Source organism: Trachurus japonicus, chromosome 24, assembly GCF_045865225.1.
Source record: "Trachurus japonicus isolate A0001 chromosome 24, Traja_1.0".
Taxonomy (NCBI): domain Eukaryota; kingdom Metazoa; phylum Chordata; class Actinopteri; order Carangiformes; family Carangidae; genus Trachurus; species Trachurus japonicus.
In genome coordinates, this window is record NC_140930.1 from 16,342,783 (window position 1) to 16,363,941 (window position 21,159).

General features: G+C 42.7%; 1 protein-coding gene across 8 annotated transcripts in view; it reads left to right on the plus strand.

Annotated features, from left to right (window-relative positions):
* sash1a (SAM and SH3 domain containing 1a) overlaps positions 1–20,101 on the plus strand; it is a 166,680-nt gene extending 146,579 nt beyond the window's left edge. For all 8 annotated transcript variants that reach the window (XM_085770862.1, XM_085770863.1, XM_085770869.1 and 5 more), the window contains 11 exons: positions 371–792; positions 3,465–3,539; positions 3,785–3,928; positions 5,926–6,058; positions 7,132–7,301; positions 7,630–7,839; positions 10,183–10,333; positions 10,773–10,901; positions 13,675–14,708; positions 16,712–16,843; positions 17,269–20,101. In XM_085770862.1, the coding sequence (XP_085626988.1) occupies positions 371–792; positions 3,465–3,539; positions 3,785–3,928; positions 5,926–6,058; positions 7,132–7,301; positions 7,630–7,839; positions 10,183–10,333; positions 10,773–10,901; positions 13,675–14,708; positions 16,712–16,843; positions 17,269–17,529 (2,861 nt within the window). In that variant the 3' untranslated portion in view covers positions 17,530–20,101. The remainder of the gene's footprint in view (positions 1–370; positions 793–3,464; positions 3,540–3,784; positions 3,929–5,925; positions 6,059–7,131; positions 7,302–7,629; positions 7,840–10,182; positions 10,334–10,772; positions 10,902–13,674; positions 14,709–16,711; positions 16,844–17,268) is intronic.
* The last annotated feature ends 1,058 nt before the right edge of the window (positions 20,102–21,159 follow it).

The window sequence follows — 21,159 nt, forward strand, 5'->3', positions numbered from 1 at the left end:
TGGTTTGATGCTTCTGTATTCAACTGTCAACGCTACCTGTTTTACTGCTTTGAGAATCTCTTTGAATTGATCTGCTTGTTCTCACTAAAATGAGGTTATAGTTCAATCATAGTAAAGCAGTGCTGTTTTCCAGCCGTTTCCATTTAAGAGTTATTGGAAATTAATAACTCATGTTAAGAATTTTTTTTCCAGAGTATTACATTCTCATCTGTTTAGGGTTTTGCCTGAAACTCAGGCTTTAAGAATGTGTTTTGAAATGTTTGCTGGTTAGCTGTGGTTTGGAAAACCACAGATGGGTCATGGGACTGCACAGAACCTAATGTCTGAATCCTCCTGAGTAACAAACCGGTGATGTTTCTGTCTTGTTTAGATTTTCTGAATCTGGAGGCACCTCCCACCTGCGAGGACAACACCGCTCTGTACACGGGGGTCCTAAAGAAGCCCCCTCTGCCCCAGGAGGCCTCTCTGCCCTCCCTCACCCAGGATCAACTCTCTCTGGATGGAGACACAGACAGTCTGACCACCTCTCCTTCCTCCAGCAGCTTGGACACCTGGTCCGGACACAAGCTGGTCAAGACCTTCAGTAAGTCTTCCAGTACCCACGGCCTGATCCGGCCCCCCAGGAGAACCCCGGTGGGCTCTAGTGGCCTGGGAGGCTCCATCTCCGGCGTCGGAGGTAGTGGCTCTTCCTTCTCAGAGTTGGATGGCTGTGGACTGGACGACGAGGGGAAACTGTCACGCTCCACTACAGACAGCGAGATGCGGAAGGCCCTGGGCTCCATCTCCCATGGGGTAAGTAACAACGAGGCGCTCTACGCTTACTATGGCCTGACCAAACCTCGTCCCAAACCCCACACCCAGTCTCGCTTCCTGATCTCCCTGGACGACGGCCCACAAAGCAGCCCTAAACACCAACCTGCCACCCGGCACCACGGCAGCTGGACGCACCGGAAACCTGACCCCAACTACGCATACTCCACCAAACACCTACTGTACCAGCGCTCGCGCAATGCCAAGACCCCTGTCTCCCCCCTGTCTGTCACCCCCTCCTCCCCCGCCCGCTGTGATGTAGCCAAATCAAAGGGTTTTGGAAGCGGGGGCGGGGGCTGGGTGTTTCCCTCTCGCAGGCTGCGTGGTCGAACAGCAGTCAGTGAGCTGAACATCACCTATGTGGTAGAACGGAGCCTGTACGGTCACCTCAACTGGGCCCAGCTGGTCCGCCCAGTGACCCTCAGCCGCGCTGAGCGCCGCTGTCTATTGGAGGAGGACCGAGAGGCGGACAGGAAGTGGGCGGCCAGTGTGGACCGCTGCACCAAGCGTGTGCTCTTGCGCATCCAGCAGAAGTCTGTGAGTTTGGACCCCGAGGTTCAAATCGACCGCCTCGTGTGAGCAGGAATCGGTACTTCAAAGTTGCAGAATAGCTCAGAGGTTACACTAGGAGGTGCAGCACACTCACACAACGCAAAGACACAAAGCAGGTCAAATGTCTTCAACTTATTTACCTAGTAATGTCTGTGTGACACGGCAGCAAGTAGTGTAGCTGTGCTCAACATCAAGAACCAGCCTATCTATCACAGACCTAACTGCCCTGAGAGGAATGCTATCTTTCCTGACCTTTAAGTGAATGCCTTTGGCTTCAAACCTTTTTCCTACAGCTGAAAATGAAATGATTATGGAATGTGCCGTGCCCCACTTGGGAGGTTAAGTCACAGCTGAGGTTTTATAAGTGCCTTTTTTATAAATGTCAGGTCCCCGAAGAACACATGCACTCGCACAGTCACACTGATCCCCGTGGGCAGAGGAGATGCTGTTGGAGCTTGGAGGAGCTCATTCTTAGAACTGCACAGCACACAGCCTCAGAGACACTCAATGAATGGCCTTATTAAGTCAAGTTCAGTGACAGATGTGTCTTTACTCTTATCAACTTTCAAACTGACCTTGTAAGGCTGAGCATAGCAGTAAAACAAGCAGAAACAGCTTTAAAAATGGTGAACTACATACTAATACATATTCATACCACAGTGAATATAAAAGGCCAAATTTGCAATGTTAAGCGTGAAAAGGGTCTGGTTGCATTGCAAGTATGGTCCTTTTTCCTCACATATAACCTGTGTGAATCATTTCAAGTAGTGACATATACTTTAGGTGGTGTTATAGAGGAGCTATCCTGCAGCTTTGAGGGTACCTGAATCCTATCGTGTACTAGTGAAGTCACTGGAGGTCGTTCTCATTCAAAAACTCTCCGAATCCACTTTTTATGTTGTCGCTTTTCGTTCCTTTTTTTGGCCCGTGCCTCTATAGTTGCAGATGTGATTTTTTTTTTCTGGTTGTTTTTTTTTTCTTTCCTTTTTTTTTTATATCCGAAAGGCATTTATATTTCTGGGTGCATGTCCATTCCATCAGATTTTCATCAAACATTGCCATTACATTTTGGACGTCTCTTCAAACATGTTTGTTTTCCAAACTGTGCTTTTCCTGGGAAGTTGTGATGTGGATGCAGCTGTGGACATCTAATGTAGAAACTATTTTCTTAATGTGAAAGTTCTTTGTACTCGGAGGTTCTTCACCCAGGGCTTGTGGGAGTTTGGTCCATTAGCTAAGAAGTTTTTGAAGCTGAGTAGAAGTGCCACCAAGTACCCTACAGGAACCAAATGTTTGTTTTTTGGCAGAAGATGCTTTATGTGCATGTCTGTGTCTACATGTTTGTGTGACCTGCCGCGGAGCTTGGGAGGGATTCAAAATGTCAGAGCCAATTTAGTGATAAGATCCTGGATCTGTTCTTCTGTCATGTCATAGTTCCTCTTTGTTGTCTCCCCCTTATTTTGCTGTTGACCTCTAAAGTCAAGAAAAACCTCCATATCACCCTGTCCTCTCCGCAGAAACAATTTACTCCCTGAAAATGTTTCTTGCGAGAATAACATATTGTCGGCTCTAAGCAACCAACCTAAATGTTGTGCATGTTTGCATACTAAGCCCTGCTTTGCATTTCTCATAATTAACCACAAGACAAATTGCATCAGGCTGCATTTGCAATGAACGTACAGTACATTCACTTGTAAAAATACAATTTTCTATTGTAGCTTGGCCACATCAAATACAGTTAATTTTCTCCAGGGATATAAGTTTTAAAGCACATGAGCAACTTGTTGGAGCCGACTGTGAGCTTTACCATAGTCAATATAACAGCTCATTTGCCCAGGACCATGCAGCAATTTTAAAAAAGGAGCTCATATAACAGTTTGTGTTACGTCATGTCTGTTGGCTGTCCACAGTCCCATATGACATCATGCCCCAGCATATGTACAAACCATATACCCATGTTCATTAATCAAACTGTTGCCCGTGTCATGCCAAGCATGAATCATTGTGTGTTGACCCTCCATGTCTGTGGATGGTGGGGGTGGGTTTCTGAAACGCAACCTACTGAGTGGAACTCATTTGATTGTATTCTGGCTCCTCCACAGAGAACGTGCAGCTTCGGAGGCTTTGACCTGTCCAATCGTTCGCTCCATGTGGTCAACTCAGGCTTGGAGGCCAATGTAAGTGCTGGCAGCTTGCAAAATTAGAAGAGGCTGTGAGGAGCACAAGCTGAACTCCTGTCACGCTAAATCCCTCTTTCTCTTCTGTTTTCTGCCTTGTTTTTGTGACCCCTCTTCCTGCCCTGCCCTTTGTCTTCTCCTGTTCAATCCCTGCTGATTCCTCCTTGTCTCCTCTGATCTCTGTCTTTCTCTGTCATTTCCGTCCTCCCTGTACATCCTTTTCTCTTTCTTTCCTCCAACCACAGAATAAAGAACAGGAGGCTATATACAGAGAAGTGGTCAAATCACCCACCACGTCTCGGATCTCACTGGGGAAGAAGGTCAAGTCGGTCAAGGAGACCATGAGGAAACGCATGTCGAAGAAGTACAGCAGCTCCTTGTCCGAGCAGGTTAGACATAAACACACTTCGACACACACAAACACACATGGATGGAATTTGGGAATGCTTTATGTGTAGCAAGCTCAGGTAGCTTTGAACATCGCAAAGTCTCCCTTATCTTTAGGGACAGGTCATGTATAAACAGTTAAACCTTAACTTTGTTTAAAAAGCAGTGGTGAACACACAAATGGTCCCACAATCTACACAATATGTGTTTAATCCTCAAAACAAGCAAGCCAAGCGCAGCTGTAAAGACCTAAAAGCTCCCCGTGTTCTGCAAACATTTAGAGGAAGTTTTTCAGTGTGTCAGCCACATACTCTGTCCACAGGCTGTGAGTGGGCGGGAGTATTTGTGTTAGTTACAGAATAAACACAGAGCAGTGAAACCCACTCACACACACATACATTTGGATTTCTCCCACTCTGCTGAGCTGTCCCTGGGCCCAGCGTGTAGGGTGGAGGGTGCGCTTCATGTTGAGCTCATGCACTGATGCAAGTGTCCCCCAGGCTAGTTGTTAGGAAATGGAGACACAAAGTGTGAGAGTGTATAATGGCTGTCTCATCTGCTCTGGCCTAATTTTTCTGGGCATCCAGTGGCTCCACCAGTGGCCTCGCCAGCCCTGCAGTTTGATGTCGCCCAGCGAGATATGTCATTAATGTGGAGTTGAGCATCTGTCCGTCACGGTGGTCCTCAACACACTGTGACCCACATATCCTGGCATGAGTCATGGGGCCATTGGTTGAGAAGGAGCTAAGGAAAGTTAATAACCATGTCACAATGTTTCAGCCATGGTCATTTTAGAGGCCACAATGCCACCTAGTGGATTACTGAGACAAATATACCATGCACAGTAGTAGTGCTGCTGCTCCCTTATGAAAGACTTCAAAGGAGATCTGGGAAGATTTGAAACAGATTTGAAGTTTTTCGTTCATGCAAAACAACCAGTCAACCCATATCAGGGAATATACCACATTAACAGTCAAATTTAGTGGTTATTACTACTTCCTTAATTTGATGTAATTCCTTCTGAATGAAGTTCTTCCACCAGGACATTAGATGCTGAGGGATGTAGCTTCAGTGGAAACCAATCCACTGTTATGGCCTTAGACAACAAAAAGGTTTTTATTTATAACAATTTTTATTGATTGGACACTTTTGTTGCCCCAACAAAAGTCCACACTCTTTCAGGTATGTCTTGAACAGTAAAAGCATCACTCCCTCCATTATTTCTATTCTGTTAAATGATGGGCATAAAATCCTGAGTCTGTGTAAATTGGTTATCCCAAAACTTTAGTTTACAAAGTCCCTCTTGTTACTGTCCTGACTCAGTAAGGACATGGTGCCCTTGAAATCACAAAGATTTTGAACTAAAAAGACCAAATTATAAAGATGCCATGTTACTTAGTTATCAACCTGAGACAGCTGACACCTCATAATCTTCAGAGAAACTTAAGAAGTCATTTTCAGGCAGACTGTGGGTGTTTTTCCTCATTACTAACATTTGAATAGGAATAGATCTCTATAGTGAGTCTGAACAGGAGAAAATATTGTGGTGATTAATTTATTTTTTTTTACATGAGGACGTGAGTGTTGTTTTAATGCAGACTTGAAAAATTGTGAATTTATTCTTCAAGACACTGGGGTTTTTTCAGGACGTTCAGGTCTGTTTCTTGGAGAGAAAAAATTGGTCTAGATCTTGGCTCAGTAAGAACAGAGAGAAAATTAATAGCTTAATCTCATTGGTGCTGAAGTCTTTTATGTGTCCATCTGTTCTTAACATTATTAAGGATAAAAAAAAACAACCTTGCTTTGTCGACTACCTCCATCTATGATCTTCATCCTTTGTTTCCATCGTTTCCTCCACATGTCAACCTCTCAACCGCGCCATCCCTCACATCTTCCCCTCTCTTTAACTGTACAACATTTCCTTTGTGTCCGTCCCCCATGTCCTTTCATTACCCATCTGCATCCCCCCCCTTCATCTCCTTCTCTTTTTGTCTTTCAGTCCAGTCCGGATGGAGCCCCAGGTTCCCCTCAGTCCCCTCAGCCTGACACCGACTCTCTGGAGAAGCCAAAGCTGAAGGCCGGAGGCTCAGTGGAAAGTCTGCGTAGTTCACTCAGCGGACAGAGTTCGATGAGTAAGACAAGAACCATTGTTTTAGAAAAAAGGCATTCTTGTTTTATCAGGCCTTTTTGTTTTTGGCACGATGGATATTAGAAAAGGTTCAAGATTATTTTCCTTTCACAAAATAGTTATTTTATTGATTTGACTTTATTAGATTTATTAGTAGTTTGTAAAGAACACAAATACTTAGAAAATGTAGTTCTAGGGTTTCAATGCATCATTCTGTAACTCATGTAAACATATTGTGTATAAGAGTGGGCAATCTGGAGATCTAAATAAAATGAAATAGCCTGTTTTGAGCAATGCAGAACACTAGATGGTGCTCGTCACATCTGCTGTTTGCACTTGTGTATTTCAAGAACAGTCTGATGACTTAACCTCAGTGCTGCTTCTGGCATTACATGTTTTTTTGAGGAGCGATCTCTCTCTTGATCACACCCAGTCCCACCAGCTGCCTCGTGCAGTCTGATCTCAAGAGTGTTTTCCAAATGTGTGTTTTGATCGCTCAGGTCGTCCTATCTAATTACGTCTTTTGATTACTTCAACCTGGTGTTTCCATCACATCTTTGTGGATAGATTTTAGAGTGAATTGAAGAGTTGGCCGGCGCTCAGTGGTTCAGAGCCATAGAACACGCACACAAACATGCGAGCAGACAGGCAAACATACGGTAATGATTAGGTAGGAAGTCTTGCCTCTCCGATTCCCACACGTCGACATGATTTCAGCAGTCTTCCCTCAGACGCTGAGGAAAATATGCGGCAAACACTCTGCTTCACCCAGGATATTCACTCATACTTACAAAAAAGATTGAGGAAAAATAAAGAGATTACAAAATAATATCAATGAAGTCTTTGAAAAAGTGTATCTGTCCTTGTGAAGCTCCATGATACAGACACCCTTTAAAGCAGGGATGATAAAGAGATGTTTTGAAGAAAGCTTCAGTCAGGACTCACTTTGTTGATGATGATCAGAGAAACTTCCAGTGAATCAGTGATTATATCAACCCTTTTTATGAAATCATTAATATTCACACCCACTCATTTTATTGCTTATATGAACATCCACTTGTGTGTCTCTCTGTCCAGGTGGTCAGACAGTGAGCACCACCGACTCATCGGCCAGTAACAGAGAAAGTGTGAAGTCTGAGGACGGTGACGACGAGGAGCCACCGTACAGAGGACCGTTCTGCGGACGCGCCCGAGTCCACACCGACTTCACCCCCAGCCCCTACGACACAGACTCCCTCAAACTGAAGGTAACAACAAACAAACACTATTATGATTATGAACAGCTGGTTTATATTCAATTGTTTGCAAAGTCAGTTCCCACAGCCTTTTATCTCAGGAAGTCTTCAGCACACACAGTCTGTTCATTCTTTTGATTACACTTCATGGATGAAGACAATGTTTATAATCCAGTTTTTCAGACTGGAGTTGCAGAGTGCAGTCAAAGTTTGTTGCCTTGATCCAGAACACAATTGTTATTCGGGAAGCAGATCATCTCACTTTTTAACAGTGACAGGATGAAAAAGGGGCAAAGCTGGGATAATTAAATAAAAAATGATCTTTTTTGCTGTCCTCCAGCGTGGTGATGTGATTGACATCATCAGTAAGCCACCCATGGGAACATGGATGGGCCTGCTCAACAACAAAGTGGGGACCTTCAAGTTCATCTATGTGGATGTGCTAAACGAAGAAGAGGAGAAACCCAAAAGGCCTGTGAGGAGGAGGAGGAAGGGCCGACCACCCAAGCCCACCTCCGTGGAGGATCTGTTGGAGCGGATCAACCTCAAGGTAAAATACCAAACCATGTTAGGTGTGGTATTGCGGTGTTTTGAAAAACTAATACACTAGGTTGAATCTATAGCATCATGTCAGTTCACAAGTTTTCAGTGGCAGTAAAGTTGAGTAGATTCTGTCTTAAAGTTGCAGAAATCAGCGTGAAGATCAATAATCCCACCCATCTGGTGCCTCAGTAGGAGATATCAGATCTTATGTAAATGAAAATATTATTTTGTAGCCATATATCCTTTTACCCAAATATCTCGGAACACATTTGCTGACAAGCAGAGATAATTATAGTGCAGGTTATTACAGGCCACACGCCTTAGGATGTTTGATCTGACACTGATGCATAAACATTAGCACCCACATTGTCACAACCACGCCCCAACACAAAAACATGTTTCCTCCAAACCTACTCATACATGGGATGCTCCTCCAAACAGAGAAAGAGACTTTGTGGGTTGGTCTGTTTCATCTCTGGCCAGCCCAATGGTTAAATCACAGATTAAGGATTAATGTTACAGCACAGGCTTCCCTAAGCCTGAATCTGTGTGTGTTACAAGTGCATTAGAGCAGCCATGTCCCCTTAGTCACCGCCAGATTCCTGGAGTGGGCGAGTTAGACTAAACACATATAGAACATTAGAGAGTTTCCAGTTTGCAGCCAACGTGCATTTTCTTCCCAGGTGTTTGAACCATTCTTGGCTTGCTCATGATGATGAAAAAGTAAAAATACATTCCAGTCCCCCTTCTTTTTTTTCCTTTTTTAAATCCAAGATCTTGTCAAGCATCATTTATATTTGACTATTAAACTTGTTTAACATAAGTGTTTTTTATTTTTCCTCATTAGATAAACAACAAAAGTATTTACAGTAGCATGAGCTGACAATAAAGCAGGTGAAAAATATGTTGTATGGTAGTGACATGCTGGTTTTGTTAGCTACCTTAACTAAATGGATCTTACTTTTCTGACACTACTTTTTCTGAATCAAGTCTGTTTAATTAGTTTTGTGGGGAGAAAGTTTTTTCTCACAGGCGGATTTTCATTCCTTGCTTCAAGAATCTCAGATTTTTTTGCAGCGATATATAAATGCAAAAGTTTTGCCTCAACATGCCTCATTTATTTCCTGCGTCATAGATATTTTCTTTTCTCCGCTTTCTTTTTGGTCTTTTGACCATGTGCACAGAAATTGATAGCTCCATAGACTATATATATATAAAAAACTGTGTCCTATGAATGAAACGAATATTGTTGTTGACTTTTGGGAAAAAATGCAAAATAACATTTGGTGAAACTGGCAAGCCAGCTTTTGAAACGCACATCAGCAGTTCCTGTGTGTAACCATAAAGTGTAAACCTCCACACCCCTGTAAATTTTGGCCTCAAGTCTTTGGATTCTTTTTTGCTGAGGATGCTGTGGCTGAGAGGAGCTGGCTGCCTGTGTTTGTGTTAGTTGGTGGTCCTTTGTTTAGTCCTGCATCATCCAGCAGAAATAGAACAGAGACACACAGTTCGCTGCTGCGGACTCCACCATTGTAATTGATGGTCTTGCTGGTGACACACAGTCTCTGTATTCGTCCAAGAAAAGTGTGTGGGTCACACAAACGTAGAGCCCAGTAATATTCAAAGTGGAAGCAGCTCTGAGTGTCTGTGAATGACAGTGTCAGCTGACTGTGAACAGGGCGTATCTAGATGCTAAACTTTGTCTTCTCTCTCAGATAGCACAGTGGTTGGGGTGACTAGCTTTGGTGTGTGTTTGCACTCGTGTGTAAAACATTGTCTTATGTGGTTGAGGAGTTCTTTGATGCAAACGTCTCCACCTTCAGTTCTTCGTGTTCCCACGTCACTTTGGTGGGTTACCCTTTTAAGCCCTGTGTGCCATTTGGGTCACAGCTAGAATATCCTGGGATTGTTGCTTTGACTTGTTGCTACAGCTAACTCATTAATGTTGTATACAGCTCATTTTTATAGGCCTGTCAACTTGACAAAGATTGTGTCATATTACAGCTTGTGGACAGTTATGGAGGCCTTAACTGAATTAGCCATGGTTTAACGTGATTACATGCTATCTAAGTAGCAGTTTAGATTTGGCTCACCAGACTTTAAAAATACACTATGTGGATTGGAAATAATGAGCAGATGACAAATGTCTATTGTAAACACTATTCTCCTTACTCTACCGCTTTATGTATTTCATGCTTCCACCGCAGCGTTTTTGTCACGGCTCCCATGACTCGGGTCCAAAGTGTATTTTTCTTGAGCCTGGTATATTTTTGCTGCAGTCTTTAGACTTCCTCAATCTCAACTCTGCAGAGGAAACTTTAAACTCAGACTGCACGTTTCTGTCATCCAGGAGCACATGCCTACTTTCCTGTTCAACGGCTACGAGGACCTGGACACTTTCAAGTTGCTGGAAGAGGAGGACCTGGATGAGCTGAACATCAGAGATCCTCAGCACAGAGCCGTGTTGCTCACCGCTGTAGAGCTGCTACAAGAGTATGACAGTAAGTAAAACTCACTGTGATGATTGAAGATAATTAGGCGATGAGTCTAATGCACTCAAACTCTACCCTTTAAATCATGCATTTTAATGTATTCAGTTACTGTGTTATGTTCAATTCTTTGCGTTTAGTGGAAAAGAGTATGAGTGTGTCTTAATGGAAAGAAGGCACCATTAGTACAGAACTGTCATCAGCTCTCACTCTAACATAACAGAATCAGTTCAGCTGCAGTGGTTTCTTCCAATTACTTGTAATAATACAGTAGCAGTAAATATAAATGAAAACCAACCAAACTTCAAAATCATTTAAAAAAACGTAATGAGGAGCGATCGTAGTATTTGCATAAAAAAGAAAGAAATTCAAAGGATTTGATCATTTAAATTAAAAGGAAAATATTCATGATGATGATGCTACAATGAGCTGTGTTTCTTTGTATTTCCAGGCAGCAGTGATCCAGAGCGCAGCGGCCTGTCGGGCTCCCAGGAGAAGCTGCTGTCTGAGGGTCGGGGTCTGGTGGGAGACTCCCCGCGGGACTCCGGTTGCTATGAGAGCAATGAGAACCTGGAGAATGGTAATGATAGCTTTGCTTAGCGTAGACCACCATTACCCAAGGACCTAGCTAAAGCCCTAGCTGGGTGTAGCACAGTCCCTAGTGCCACAGTGACTCCTCCGCCTTTTCCTTCTCTGGGCTTCAACCTCTGCTCCATCTCTCACTATTATGCATCTGCGCTCTAACATCCCGCCCATCTCACTCCTCTGGACCAGCACCTGCCAATCAGACAGCTCCTCTTTCTACCACGTCTGCCCCAAACAAACCCTCACCTGCACACACCTTCTGCCCCTATAGAGAAAGAGCCCTGTGTCACTTTCAAGCATTCTTACTTCTTCTACTCTTTCACTTCACTTTCTTCACCACTCTTTCCATTCTGTAGGCGCTCTGTATCATCATTGCCCAAGTCCAGTTATAACTGAAAGGGAGCCAGGTCCCAGACCACTAAGCCTAGTCCACCCCACATTGCTGGGAGCTCAGAGGGAGAGATGCTCCCCGATGCGCAGAACTGTTGTGACGAGAGCACACTCACTGCCCAGTCATGGACTCAAATTCCCAGCTCTCCAACCTGCGGCTTCAAGGCTGGTAGACGGATACCGGGAAGACGACTCTGGGCTCATAGAGTATTTCTGTTAAGTGTTTTTAATCTAGAAAAAGAGCTTGCAGAGTAGCATGTCAGAATGCCCGTTTCTTTTGCAGTGGTGATTCTATAGGCTGATAAGGTTTTTTGAAAAATGTGCAAGTCAGGTAAATGATTCACAGCTGCCATTTAAACCTCCTGTCTTCATAGCATTTCTAGATGTCACTTTCCTTGTGCTTACAGTGACCATATTGCACAGTCAAACAGTATGTGCCTAAAACAAGATGTGGATGAAAATATTTTTAAATTGTAGTGCATAGATTGTAAGAGAGTTCTGATTATACAAGTTTATTGAGGTCTTATTTGTGATCTTTGTTTTGTTTTGTTTATTTTTAGACTGCTCAACCTCTCTGCTTAAGACTGTATGCTTTCTTCTGCCATTTTAACAGCTCCATAACTCATAAATCACTGCTTTGTCAAACCTTGTGTTCTTTCTATATCTGTTGGGTCCCAGTGTAACCGCTGGATTTCCCCTCCTTTGTGTGTGTGTATGTGTCATTCAGGTTCAACAGTGAAGTGTGCAATCTGCCACAGTAGAGATTTAAGTTGTGGAATAAAAACCACTTCTTTTAAAAAAGAAAAGAAAAAAAACACAAAGACTCTGGGGCTGCTTGCTTGATTTTTATGTTTCGCCTTTTTTTACAGTCTGTTTTTCCTTCCCTGCCACTAAACACTGTTCACAAACTAGCCGCATAACATTTAGCAAACATTCTGCATTTCTTCTGGCTCTTTTAGGGTTCCACAGTGCTGCTATAAACTCATAAAACACATAAAGCCACAGCATTTACTAGCATGAAGAATCAGCAAAGGAACAAAACATTCCGATTGAAACATTATCCATAACTGGAGAACAAAACTGCACTGTAGAGCCCTAAATGTGTACCCTTTTAATCAAGACACTTTCTTCAACATACATGTGTATGTGATCAATTTTCCTGTGACTCTGTCATAATTCTTTCTCATGTCATCACGCGATCTCTATAATCTAGCTTCCTTTTACTTGTCATGTTCATATACATACATACAGTGGTGAAAATATTCAGTCAGTGAAACCAATCTAAGATTCATTCCCACATTCACAGTCATTGCATAATAATATAAACATCAGTTTATATAAATAAGCCAAGTTTTAGTTAGTCAAGACAATCCCACTGTAGTATTATTGTGGTATGTGCATCTACAAAACACATTGTAGACAGAATATTAACGTATGACTTGACTCTGTTTATGTAATGCATTCAAATAGCAGTGTCACTTTTACTGACTTTGAACCAAGTCTCACTGGACAGTCAGCCGACAAGCTTCTCCTTTGATTTCATGTCTGGAGACGAACGTGATAATTAAAGTAAATACAGAATCTCTTGGACCTGTCAAGTGATTTAATTTATTGCATTACTCCCCGTTAAAGGCCGTAGCAAAAACACCAATATGCTTAAAATTTTATTTTTAGCGTTTCTGGGAACTGTTGAAACATCTCACGACATCCCATCTATTGAACCTCTTTCTATCATTTTTACCATTTAAAGTCTTTGGCAAGCCACACTATGTGGCATCCACCCATTTCATCCATTTTGCTCTGTATGCCAAAGGATAGATGGTAAGTTTCTCCAGCTTTTTTGTACCAGTGTCTCTGAAATATCCTGTGTCTTTATTTCGGGGATTGCTGCTATGACAACAACAAATCAGCCAGTTTGGTCATGAGTCAAAGAGCTTATCTTATCCCGGTGGCCTCCGCCCTGTCCATCCATAAACATTTTCTCTGCTTTCTGACTGTGGTTTACAGATAAGTCTGAAACAATGCAAATATAAAGCTTATGTGAGTAGATTTTTTATTTTCAAATGACTTGGCTTTGGCAGACTTGTTAAAAATAATTGGTGCTATGAACATGTTTTCTAATGATGCAAACATTTCACTACAATAGATTTCTCTACTGTTGCCAAAGCTCCAGCCATCACAGGAAACACAACAAAGTAAAACACTGGGAGTGAAAGCCAGTTAAAAAGAAGTCATATGTGATCTGTTAATGTGCAACACTTCTTGTATTAGTGAATTCACAGTTGTAGCAAGCTGGAGACTTGTATCTGTTGGGGAAACTTTTTTAGTAAATACATTTGGTGGACACTTGGTTGAAAATGAATGTTTTTATTTTGCAGGTAAGAGCAGGAAAACTTCACGTTCCAGTCGTTCCTCAGCAGGTCTCCAGTCTCCCGACTACCCTACTCTTCCCATGACACTTTCAACGGAGGCTCTGCAACAGAACAGCAAGAACCAGCGCTCAAAGTTCCCAAAAAGCTTCTTCATTAAACCCTCCCTGAAGGGCTTCAACCTGCTGGGGCTGCGTAAAGCCCAAAGACAGTCCCCCATCCCTGCCAGCCGCAGCTGCGAGGATCTGGATGGACCCCCAGAGCCGACTGGACCCTGGAAACGCTCCCACTCTCTGGGAGACCTGCACTGGGAGCAGACCTATGAGCAGAAGAAGGATCTGGGTGTGGAGTTGAAAACCACAAAGGAAGGACCCAAATTGGGGAACAGCAGCCCCACCAAGGTCTTTAGAGACGAGGGTGTGCCGCCTCAGAATGGGACTCCAACAGTGAGCCCTAAAAGCTGGGTTAAGAGACCGCCCATACCCTCCCAGCTGCCTCTCCGCCCCACTTGTCCCACACCCCAGTCCCCCACTCACCCAGAGCTCCTCTCCAGTCCTACTCCCAGCCCCCCTGAGTCCAATGGGGAGAAGGTCATTCGGACTCACCCCAAAAAGCCTCCAGTCCCTCCTCCCGTTCCTGCCAAAAAGTCAAAAGAAAGGCTAGCCAATGGCCTACGTCACACCCCTCTCTCCCTGCCCTCCTCCCCATCTCCCACACCTTCCCCTACCCACTCCCTCACCCGCTCTCACCCCAGTAGTCCCATCATCCGAAGCAGCAGCAGCAGCCCCAGTGCACCTGCTCTACCTGCCAAGACCCCGAGTACCCCCGCCAGCCCATGTGCCACCTCATCAGCCTCATCCATTGGTGATGACTCAGGCAGCCCCCCGGCAGTCCAGCCTCCTTGGCTCTCAGATCTCGGGGGCAAGGTGGCTGTTGCGAGAAAAGTTTCCCACGCCAAGATGAGTCCTGACCTGCTCACCCTGCTGGAACAACGGCTGGAGGCCGAGGGAATCGATCTAACAGAGGAACCCTACTCTGACAAGGTCAGTAAATCATCCTTCATGTAAACATGTGTAACAAATGTACACAAATGCACCATTTATAATCAGATAACACAGCTTTATACAATCTAAACAGATGCTGGTATTCATACTTTTTATTCAAAGCAGAACACTTTGAGATACTTACAAGTGTTTGTAGTAGCTAGTAAGGTGTGGGGATGAGGTGAGGAATTGTATTAAAAACCACAACTTAGCTAACACATAACAAAATTATATGATGTCATATTTCCATGGTTAATGTGAAAATCGAGCTCCAAGACACCTCAGGGCTGTACTTGTCTGGCGTCAGGCTCTTTTGGTTTAGCACTGTAACATGCCTAACTTAACTCAGTCATAATTTGACTGCAGCTTGGATCCAAATTGCTTTGTGTTTAAGCCAACAACATCAGTGGCTTGCTTTAGAACTCGTTTAGTTTAAAAATAGACACTAATAGAGTCTAAAGTTTGTGTGTTTTCTTTCTTTGTGCGAATGCCTTTTTGTATTCAAGGGCATTTCTTTGTAAGCGATGGTGTGTGGGTGTGTGTGTATGCACAATAATAAATGCACTGCCTGGAGCTGAGGGGGAAGGACTTGTGGGTTGAGTTCCACTATGATGCGGTTGAGACTGTTAAGTTTACGGGCTGGATCTTACCGAAGGCAGACGGAGTTATAAAATCCGCTGCCACTCGCCAGACCCCAGGCTGGGCCCCTTTAACATGGCAGAGCCCCCAACACTGGCAGGAAAACACACACATATAAACACATATAGATATCAAGGGAGGAGGTGAGAAATGGTGTCTTGGACCACGGCGCAACTCTGCTGGGTTCATGATAGTCAGAGTTGGATTGGCAGAGGCACACTGCTGCAGCAGGAGCAAGATGTAGGGTTCAGCAGTAATGCAGTCACTGCTTTTGAAGGACGCAAATAAAAAATGTTTAGATTTTTCCCCATTTCTAAATGACTGTGTATTTATTTAAATAATACACAGTTTTTACTGTATATAAGTCATATTTAGGATGGGTATCAAATACCAGTACCAACTTACAGCATTGAATGCTCGGTTGGATTTTATTCACTACTTATAGGGAATTTAAAAAAAGTGTTAGAAACGAAGACATGAAACCGCTGCACTGACGTGTGCTATGTTATACAAAAATGGTTGTGAGAAAAAATGTCTGTAATCCTAAACTCAAAGTATTATTTTGTTAAGGATACCAAATATCACTTCTCTTATTTGCAAGGCAGAGGTATTGTGAAACTGATATCCAGAGCTGTCTACAGGCATTAGGCCCAGTAAAATCCAGGCGGAGGGTGGGTTTGGGTTTGACCTGCATCCTTTCCTCTGGAGGAAACAGTTCCTCCATCCACCCACCCTTTCATCCTCAAAAGACCTCCGGTTCAGTTTGGCCAACCAAAACCTTGGCCCTGCTCACTGGAAATCTGCCAATGCTCCAGGTGTAAACACAAAAAGAAAGAGAACAAGAAAAGATGTTCTTTAAAAATTTCAGCACTTTTAGTTTTCCACCCTTCTCTTTCACTGAGTCACTGCAAATACATTTCTTCAAAATTTGAACAGCCTGCATCAACTTTTCTTTCCCTGTGAATGAAAAGTTACCAGCAGAATTATGCATACAAGCAGCAGAACAAAATAAACAAAGTTTTCACTAATTTCAATTATACCATTGACTTTCTAATGTCTTCATGTTTCCCTGACTCCCTTGAGAATTGTATTACCTTGCCAGAAGATGTTTTGGCCCATAATTTAAGACAATTATTCTGCTTCATTCATTAATTAACAACCATGTCTGAGGCTGCATAATAACCATGGTAATATATCAAATCAAAGTGGTCCTTTATCTCAGTCCCATAAGATTCACTGGATGTCTACCCAGGGCTTTTTGATGCACCAAAATGTCTCAAAATTATATACTGATGTGGTCCAAGTGTATTCTTATTTCCCTGTATTCATCCTCAATCTGTCTCTCTACACTTTGCTCCCTTCAGCATGGTCGGTGTGGGATCCCTCAGCCGCTGGTGCAGCGTTACTCAGAGGATTTGGAGCAGCCTGTCAAGGACGTGGCCTCCACCATGGACCAGCTCCGAGTCAAAGAGCTACGCAAACAACACCGCATGGCTGTAAGACAACAGCATTGATTTTCTTTTTTCTAAAGTGCTTCATATCATTGTGGACAGTTTTGGGAGTTATAGAGCTATAGATAAATGCTTATGGAGCCTTTTCCTAGAAAATAACAATGCAGGCATGAAAACAGGCCAGTTGTGACAGTAATTTCCCTGTATCCAAGGCTGGCGCCATCATTGAGGAACAGTGTGAGGAAAATTGTGCTTAAATATTTAACAACCCAGCTAAATGTGGAGATATGCTTTTAAGCACCCTAAAATTAACTCAAGATAATAAAGCCTATCTTTGTCCCATAACTTTACATGATTTGGCAAAAAAGGTAAGGAACACAGTTTGTACTGCCAAAGTTGTGACACCGCACAGAGGAGGAGTAGGAGCAGCGACCGTAACTAATGCTCTGTTGTCTGTCTGTGTCGCTCAGATCCCCTCTGGAGGTTTGACAGAGATGTGCCGAAAGCCTCTGCCCTCAGGTAACATCAGCACGGTCTCCGATTGGCTCGTCTCCATCGGCCTGCCCATGTACGCCGCGTCCTTGGCAGCAGCGGGAGTCGACACGCTGAGTCGTGTGGCCTTGTTAACAGAGAGCAGCGTGTGGGAGGCCGGGGTGCGGGATCAAAGACACGCCCGGCGGCTGGTCAGTGAGGCGCGATTGGTCAGCGCACACAGAGAGGTGCAGCCCTAATCGTGTTTGAGTCAGCTTGGATAAACAGGTATCAACTCACTGGTCAGTACCGTCTCATTTAAACATGGTCAGTAGGTGGCCTAAGGCAAATTGGCCACAGGACTAAACCACCACGCAGGTGACCACAGCACTACAGTCCTTCCTGTCTCGCACTCGTCACAAGACTACAAGCGAGGCGCCATGCTCTCTGATTTTGTCTTTATCATTTTGACTCTTTCTCAAATGTTTACGGCATTGAGGAGTTTCTCCTGACAGCCAAGACGAGATATCAGATGCCTTTTAAAAAAAAAACACACAAAAAACCAAGAAAGACTGTAGACTCACGCTGTGGGTTGGCTTCTGTTCTGAAGACACCCCCGAAGTCTTAAAATAAAGACCTGGATCTGCCTTTAAGGAAGATAGCACACTCTTTTGTAGGATGGATGTTTGTTTGTTTGTTTTTTAATACGGAAGAACCTTTTATTTCCTGCATATTTCATAAGTGCTCCATTTTCATCTCTTGTGGCAAAGCAACATTATCTGAGGGTCTTTTAAGGAAGTAGCTCAGCCAAAGTGATTTCCTTCACGCTCAGCTTCTCATCCCGCTAATAGGTTCATAATGATGGAGTTCGCTCAGTGTGTGGACTTCTAATCCACTAAAAAAAAAAAAAAAAAAGGAATAACTGGTGGTTTTGAGATGGCTTATTTTGTATTGTGTTTCTGTATTATAGCATAATGCATATATTAATTTCAAAATGATTTATATGGTAAAAAAAAAAGTGTTTGCCTTATTTTGAGGCCAGCTGACGTCACACCTTTATATTTCATATTATACTCTATGTCCTATTTTACTGCAAATGTTGGATGCACATCCAGCTTCAATATGAATACGAGTCTTACGTAAAGCTCCGTTTTCCTCCAGTTATCCCGGGCAGCTTTCATAGCAACAATAGATTCCCTGTGTATCCAAGAACATTTTAAGTTGCCTTACCATGACGAATGAATAGCTGGAAAAAAAATAGAACATAAACATATAGTGTTGACTTAACCATGACTGAGACTGAACTGTGCTAAAGGTGGAAGCCTTTTTTTCTGAATGTGTCAAGTGTCTGAGGAATAATTTAGACATAGGCTTTGTGAAAACACACACATGCATACACACAGATCATATACACGGTTCGGACCACCAAACATGCTTCTCCGGGATTGTGGTTTTTATTCTTGTGAAGCTGAGATGATAAACTGCAGCACCGCAGGAACGACACAAGACGTCACCACGTGTTGAACAACCCTTCACCCTGTTCAACACATCCACTGGACATGTTCCATGCAGAGAGTGGTGGGACAGGGAGACAGGAGGAAAAATGTTCCAAAGACACAGCTGGCATCTGGGCTGTCATATCTGGGATTTATTGGACTGTCTACACTTTAGTTACAGCATATAGAGTATAGAATATGATTTATAGCTGGATAAGAACCACTTTATATTGTAGCTATAATTAATGCCAGTCTGAAATTCTTAATTGGACATTTGCCAAACACAGTGAGGGGGAGATGGTAAAAGCAGTTAAATCAGGTGAAAAGCTGACCCTCGAAGGTCAGCGTACATGATGACAGCCAACAGCATTGAAAATCAGGGAAATGAGTCAGGTCAGCCTGTTAATTTGGGTCAAAAACAAAACTGAAAACACCCAGAAACTCTTTCATTTGCACTCTCTGCATAAAAAAATCTAACAAATACTCCTCTTTTTTAACAGTTAAGTTCAATCTTTCATATCCCGAACTGAACTGAAGACTTATTCCATGGATTTCATCTTTAAATTTGATAAAAGTGTTATTGCTAAATTGCAAATTGCTTCTTTTTTTCTTTTTATGTTTTTTTTTTTTTGCAGTGGGCACTTGATAGATAGATGTTTGATGCCTTTTTTCTCTTCAATCAAAGTGGTGCTCTGGGAAAATGAGGACAGGGGGTCATTATTGAAAAAGTAAAAGACCCAAGAAGTGTTTTGTAAAGAATGAAAATACTGACACTGTAAATGCACTTTAGAGGGTAAATCTAGCTGTTTTATAGGTGAAATTGGCTTCATTTTGTTCACAGGTCCATTCATGGACATCTGTTGTCAGGTATTGTAAAGGGTTTTAGTGGGTTATGCTGGTATTTTAATTTAGTATTGAGTTCCCGATGCCAAGTTAAATAACAATTCATGAGTTAACCTGTTCCAGTTACTTACTTCCAGTTTGTTTTTGCAGTCTTACAAAAAGATAAATTCTTAATTACATATATGAAATGCTTAGCAGACGTTGCACATTCTGTATATGTAATTGATATTTAAATAACTTATTTTTGCTTTTTTTCATATCAACTGTAATTAGCTGTACTATATGAATAGCAATACCTTCCTGCATAATGCATATTGCTTTAGCCAGTGAGGAACTACAGTATGTATTGTAAAATATGTGTACAAATTATTTTATTTGGTTTTCATCTACCTAATGATTGTCCATACAGATTTGCTTGTGTATTGAAACAACAAAAGTAATGTCCATAACTATTTGTCATTCTGAAATATAATAAAAACTGTTTCTTGCCATATGCTGGCCTTTTTATTGTCACTGCGCACGCACACACACACACAAATTGACATACACACACAGTGATGGAAAGACGTGGGCAGGGCCTCCTGGCTCGTTCTGTCATTGTGGTTGACTGTGACACTTTCTTAATTATATTTTAGAAATAAAAATGAATAAGCATTATATGCACAGAAAGAATAATAACAGCGATCCTGATTTGATTAAACCCAGTCGGTCTGTCGAACGTTATTAGTTTATTCTTAGCTTCCCGTCTTTGTCTTGCATCTAATATTAATTTTCTAGGGTTTGGTCAGAGTCAGAAATATAATGCACTCTGTAAACTTACTGGAAAGTGTACACTAGAGTATCTCGTATGACTCATAAGACTCCTGTACTTTGTGTCAGAAGTTCCACTGAAAGAATTCTGAAACCAAGGAGCTTAAAAACATTGTCTTGTTGTGTCTGGCTTATTTAGAAAACTATACACATGTGCGGTGGACCAAGACAGCGAGTTCCTCTGCAGCTTTATTCTTCAGGTCGACTGCTTGTCTGGCTCTCGTTGCAGAGCAGCTGTTGTCAATGAAAACACGCCGACGTTTTCTAGATCTTATTCATGTCAAGGATCCTCAAACACAGTAGTTACGCACCAGACCGTGGTCTCCAATTTGATAAAAAATTTCATTCCACAGGACAGCGTCTGCTTTGCTCTCTGATTGGAAACACAGAGACACACACACACACACACACACCACTGAACAGGAATGTCCTTCAAGAAGAATAAGGACACTTCCTGTTTAGAGGGTTATAATTTACAAGCTGCTATTACCTTTTTTTAAAAAAAAAAAGAAAAGAAAAGAAAAGTAGCCACTGCTCAGTAATTTTCCTTCATATGGCTGTAATGAGCAGTTATCCTCCACTTTCCTGCTCTGTCTCCAACAGATATAATTGCTCATCCAATTTAAAGTTATCTCAGAACAAAAAGTAAGAGTATCTCTCTCAGCTTACCCGCCGTTATTCTGAGCTACTCTCCTCCTGCTGACTTTCACAGGGTCATAGTGTTTGTTTAATCTCTGACGA